Source organism: Gouania willdenowi, chromosome 17 (assembly GCF_900634775.1).
Source record: "Gouania willdenowi chromosome 17, fGouWil2.1, whole genome shotgun sequence".
NCBI lineage: Eukaryota > Metazoa > Chordata > Actinopteri > Blenniiformes > Gobiesocidae > Gouania > Gouania willdenowi.
This window is the reverse complement of record NC_041060.1, coordinates 25166850-25172953: the sequence shown is the minus strand read 5'-3', so window position 1 is coordinate 25172953 and position 6104 is coordinate 25166850. Positions and strand designations below refer to the sequence as shown.

Below are 6104 nucleotides of genomic sequence, written 5' to 3'. Positions count from 1 at the left end.
AACTTGTACTTTTCATCATGTCATATAAAACTAAATCAACATATCAGGTGAGATTTCCTACAGCCTGAGCGAACCATAGAGTTAATAGTGTCTACTGCCAGAGCCACAGCTGCACAGCTTCAGAGAGCTCGTGAACCATTTCTCATCGAGCATTTATGACTGCTGAGAGATTGATAGGCTCCTGCTCCATTTTCACCCTGAGAGGAGATTTTTATATCTACTCTTCCTGTCCACACTTCATCATATATTCACAGAGGTTTGCCCTTTAAATGTAGAGGAAAAAGAGACGTGATAACGAATTCAGTATTCATCTTTATTGTGAAATATGATTTGACAATCACAACCACTCGAATGAGCTATAAAGAGACTTAAAAAAAACAACTAATGTTTAATTCTGTGTATAGTCGCCCCTGCAGTTCTCAGCGCTCCCTCATGTTGTATTTCATATTGTAGGTTTGATCTGGAGCCAGGACCGATGTCATACCACTTTTCTGACTGGGCAGACTCCCCAGTAGAGCTGCAATTGGTATTCTAAATTCTTGGATTAATGTCTTTATATATATGTATATATATATATATATAATTTCTAATTAAAGCTTCATTTTGCACTGTAAATTGTTCATATAATGTTTTTTTAAACAATTAGTTCAAAAGAAATACAGATTTTTCCCTAACATGATAAATAATTGTGATTACAATATTGATCAAAATTATCGCGATTATCATCTTGGCCAATAATCGTGCAGCCCTACTCCCCAGTCATTCATAGTTTACATTTCTGAGCGTCAAACTCCCCCTTCATAAATAACAAAAACAACAACTTTCAGATCTGCTGAACAGTTAAAGTTTTTAATCCTTCTGATACATACAGTACAACCCTTTGAATGTTTTTAACCAAATGATTTAACATCGTAAAAACTTCACCATTGTCCTTTCAATTCACTATTATTTGAACAGGGATTGTAAAGCACACCGAGGCCTTGCAGTCACGGTGTCACTTCAGGTGTGATGCACTGGAACCACTCTGATGATGGCCTGTCTGCAGATGGGGCAGCGTGGCTGTGGTAAGGCCTGATAGCATCTGTAGCAGCAGCACACATGTCCACAGTCCAACAGGACACAGTTACGTGGCTGGTTGAGGCAGATCACGCAGGTATTGTCTGGTTGGTTGTCCTCTTCATCTTGAAGTCCAGCGGCGTTCAGTCTTTCAAATTCCCTTTGTTCCTGCTCCTGTCTCCAGAGAGCTTTCAAATTGTGGTAGTAGCAAAAACTGATCCAGGAAAACACTGCCACCCCTGCTAGAGCATAGAGACCGAACAGAAACTTCCACCAAAAAGTGGAAGACAAAGCCACATCCTTCACATGGGAAAAATCTCTGAGGCTGAGGAGGTACTCGGCTCCATTGGTAGGAGCTCGGAGGCTCAGGGTTCCATCTTTGTCTATTATTAACTCGCCAACGCCTGTGAGTGTGGTGCCAACCTGGAACAGAAAAGTCCAGTACTTTACAACCAAGAATCTATTTGGAAACATTACAATATACAGTAAATATCATGAGATTCTGACCTTGAGCATTTTCTCGATCTCCAGTTGACCTTTAGGCTTCACCCCACTGAGGTATTGTCCTATGATGTCACCAAAAGTAGAAACGCTGTGGTAGAACTTCTCATGAACCGTCTCCATGTAATCTCCAGAGGCATGGAAAGGTTCCTGGACCCTGACTGTGGTTTCATCTGAGCCCACCAACACAAATGGTACCATGGAGGATCTTTCATGGAGAACTCGGTCATTGTCTTCCCTGGAACAAACATATTGAATCAACAGGATTAGGAAACACAATGTTTTTAAAATGTCTAACAATCCCTTAACTTCAATTCCAAAACAACACTTTGAGGTTTCCAGCAGTTTGAGTTACTCAGTCTACAGACTCAGATTATACATTTCAAAATGTCCCAAATTCTGTTTTATTTCCATTTCATTGGCTTTACCTAACTAAATGTCATTATGGACTATTAAGTTCACTGAAAACATGCCAAACATGCTTAATACAGAAACTGAGTTAATCTATTGTTATTAATTTCATATTTTCTCTGTTGTAGAAGTGTGCCTAATTACCTAGTGCGTGTTTTGACATACGTCTGTTTTTGCTACACTTATAGACACTGTTTCAAATCACCAGATTTCATGGTGATATTTGAAGTTTCCCTCTCTTTACTCAACCATTTCTGTTGTAAAATATCATGTAAATGTAACCTTGGCCCAAAACATGAAGGTGAGGGTATGTCTCTGTCATATTGCAATTTCTGCTTGTGGTTTCAGAGTCTGTTTGCGCACGTTCTCAGAGATCCTCTGGACTTCATCACAACTGTACTTGGTCCACGTTATAACGATACAGAGCTCTGTGTGCTTGGATAATAAATAAAGCTAAGAAGCTGATTTTATCAAGAATTTCAATGCACTTTTGTTTTAATGAGAGAGAACATGTTTAATTTGACTCTTTCAGCAGCCCAGTCTGTTAAAGGCCTGTACAATATTATTTAATGTATAAGTGGGGTCAAGTTAAACATTGTATTTAATATTGTGCATTGTTGGAATGTCAGTGCTAAATAAATATTTTCATATTTTTAATTGATTTAATTTTATGCAATTGCAATGTTTTAATTTTAGTGAGGTTATTACCATTCAGAGGCATAAATGCAATTGCACTTATAATTTGCATAATCATTTATTTCGGTATTTTGGTTTTCTCATTTTTGGTTTCAGCCAAGAATTTTCATTTCGGTGCATCCCTAGTCTTTTAGACTGGTTTGAAATTCAACATATGATGCCACTTTAAACAAGGCACTAAGAACTGTGAGATTGCTTTCTCTTCCTTAGGAATCTGATATAATATTATTGACCTTTAATTTAATTAAAGCAACTTAGGCGTATCTTTGATACTGACATCCTTTAATTCTCATATTAAAGAAATCTCAAAGACAGTCTTCTTCCACCTCTGTAATATCTCTAAAATCAGGAATATCTTGGCCCAGAGTGATGCTAAAAAACTAATCCATGCTCTCGTTACATCTAGATTATTATTATTATCATTACTTTAACTCCCTACTGTCAGGATGTCCTAGTAACTCACTAAAAGTCTCCAGCTTATCCAGAATGCTGCAGATAGAATACTAACAGGTACTAACAGGAGAGAGCATATTTCTCCAGTGTTGGCTTCCCGTAAAATCTAGAATAGAGTTTTAAAATCCTCCTGTTAGTACAAAGCTCTACATGATCAAGCTCTGTATATCTTAGAGACCTGTTAGTGCCCTATCGTCCGGGCAGATCACTCCACTCTCAGTTTGCTGGTCTTCTGGAAGTTCAAAGTATCTAGATGTAGACAGGAGGCAGAGCATTAAGCTACCAAGCTCCTCGCCTTTGGAACCAGCTCCCAGTCTTAGTACAGGAGGCTGCTACTCTCTCCACTTTGAAGGCTAAACTCAAAATTTGCTTATTTGCTAAAGCGTAAACCGTATAACAGCGTAAACCTAACCACTAAGAAAAAACCTAAAAACAGGAACTAAGATTATATAGTAGAACACCAACATTACATTCAAACACGATCCACCATCTACACATAGCTCTAATGGGCTGCAATGGGATGATGTCCAGTCAGACACAGTTGTGCTGGGTTGTAGACAACCCCCCACTTCTGTCCCTCATTGCATAACCCATCATACTGCTCACACTGCTTCACACTGTTTACACTGATGTCCACCCCATATATCATTACATGTGACCAGTAAGAGATGAAACCTTGTCTGTTGTGGTGATTTCAGAGCATGGAGGATGCTGCAAGACATTTAATGTTATCATAGTGTATGTGTATGTATGTACATCGTGTTTTTCCTGCAGTCTGTGCCTTCTCCTCTCCCTCTGCTCTCTTTTCTGTTTGAGGTGTCTTGATGCTGGAGCTAACAGTTCCTGATCAATGGTTCTGGAACACTCGAATGGTCTATCCCATTCTGTTTGCCCTTCTGTTCACTAACCCAACCAGTCCAAGCGGATAGCTGCCACCTCTGAACCTGGTTCTGCTCGATATTTCTTCCTATAAAAAAAGAGGGAGTTTTTTCTTTCCACTGTCGCTAAATGCTTGTTCATGTGGATCTTGTTGGGTTCTTTCTTTCTTTCTTACTATGGACTTTATATTTTGCTCATCACTTTGAGATGACTTTGTTGTATTTTGTGCTATATAAATAAAATTGAATTGAATTTTATAAAGTAATTCAATTTGACTTTTTTGGAAAGCACACCTATTGAGCTACGTCAAACGACAGACTGTGCATATTTAACTGGAAAACACAGAAACACATTGTAGTGTAGTTCATTGACTCAGTTTCTCACCATGAGCGTGACAGGCTGTTCCACACGAGCCTGTACTCACGCATTGTACATTTCTGCAACACCTAATGTGTCCTTGTGAAATTGGCTCCTCAAAGGTTCATCGATTGACTTCACTGTACCTAAAAGAGTGGGCAGAAAGGAAAACACACACACACACACACACACACACACACACACACACACACACACACACCACACACACACACACACACACACACACACACCACACACACACACAGAGGAGGGGAATGGTTAGAACACACTGAAGTAAATTCTAACCAAACATCAGCAGAACCACAATACCTTGTGTTTTCCAGACCTTTTCAACATAAGCATAATTTGCCTGTGATATCACTGTGTCAGGATTGCCGATTGGTCTAAGGCGCCTGACTCAAGAATTCTTTCTTCCACTGGCATGGGTTTGAATCCCACTTCTGACATTTATTTTTTTCATTTTAACATATTTAACCTTTAAGAATACATATACAAAAAAAACTAAAATAACATTTTAGGGTATTTCCTGGGTTAAGGTTAAGATAAAAAAAGGTTAGCGGGGTAGCTAAAAATAAATACGAGCCTAAATAAAACTGACAGAACTTTAAGTCACGTGGTGCATCTATCACGTCACCTAAACTGGCCAATGAGGGGCGCTGCGTATGCACAGACTGGCATTCTATTGATATGGCCATTACCTTCAATGACAGCATATTGAAGAGATTCTCCTGGAGTAACCCTAATAAGGTTTATGAGACTTTCATCTATAGGGAGGTTTGGGACTCTCTGAAATGACAAAAAAAAAATAATAATTAGAAAACATGCTATAGTAGACAGTAGATAGCTTTTAGAACAAGATTCCACAAACGTCTACGTGCAAAAAACTAGTAGAAAACTGTAGATTATGATTTACAGCAAAAACGAAACTGACATCAAGTTGTTCAACTACGGCTCGACTTCTCCTGTACATGTAATAGCAGATTCCTGACATGGCAAAACTGGCTCCCATACAGAATAGTTCCGTAGCAGTCACAGAAAACTCAGCCATTTCCTGCACAAACAGACACAGTAAAACACATCAGCACAAATCTGACTTCATGTTCAAGCTTTTTATAACTGTAGTTAGAGTTTAATCAATACAACTTATGCTCAGCTGCTATATGGATTCTAGAGAAACCAAATTTACCTTTAAATGTTGAAAAAAAACGGAAGGCTTAAGCAGAAGAAGGGACAGCTGAGGCCAGAAAGCAAGTTGTACATTTCCTGTTAATCCCGTCTAACAGCGTTTGTTGTTTTGTACGGTTCTAAATACCTTGAAGAGAAAATATGCTTCTCATCATGTTATTTCCTTCTTCTTGGATTTTTCTTACACCCTCTTTGTTGCACTACCGCCCTCATCTGGCGGTTAACTCCTACCCTTCTCTGTATGCAGTCTGCAGTTCGGGGCGGAGCTCAACGCCCTCAATGTCGACATGCTATTGGCTGTAGTCCGCAGTTAGGGGCGGAGCTCAACGAGGCACACGAGGCACATTGGCTGAATCCAGAGCCGTAAAGAGAGTCTTCTTCTAATGGTTTCCAGCAGGCTGTACACTGAAAGAAGCGTAATGCTGCCCTCTTCTGTTCAATAGAGTCACTCCACTTTAGATTCTCAAATAGAGGTTGGTAGAGAGAAAATGCCTCACGACTGCCTTATCTATTAAATGCGAGTTTGTTCTAGGCAAAAACATCGA

General features: G+C 39.3%; 1 protein-coding gene across 1 annotated transcript; it reads right to left on the bottom strand.

The window, feature by feature from the left end:
• Positions 1-412: 412 nt before the first annotated feature.
• Positions 413-5791, bottom strand: mul2 (mitochondrial E3 ubiquitin protein ligase 2). The gene is given in 7 exon segments (XM_028472164.1): positions 413-1479; positions 1564-1795; positions 4381-4440; positions 4442-4499; positions 5073-5160; positions 5306-5425; positions 5687-5791. Coding segments are annotated over 6 exon segments (1035 nt in total). The 5' UTR covers positions 5423-5425; positions 5687-5791; the 3' UTR covers positions 413-999.
• Between the last annotated feature and the right edge of the window lie 313 nt (positions 5792-6104).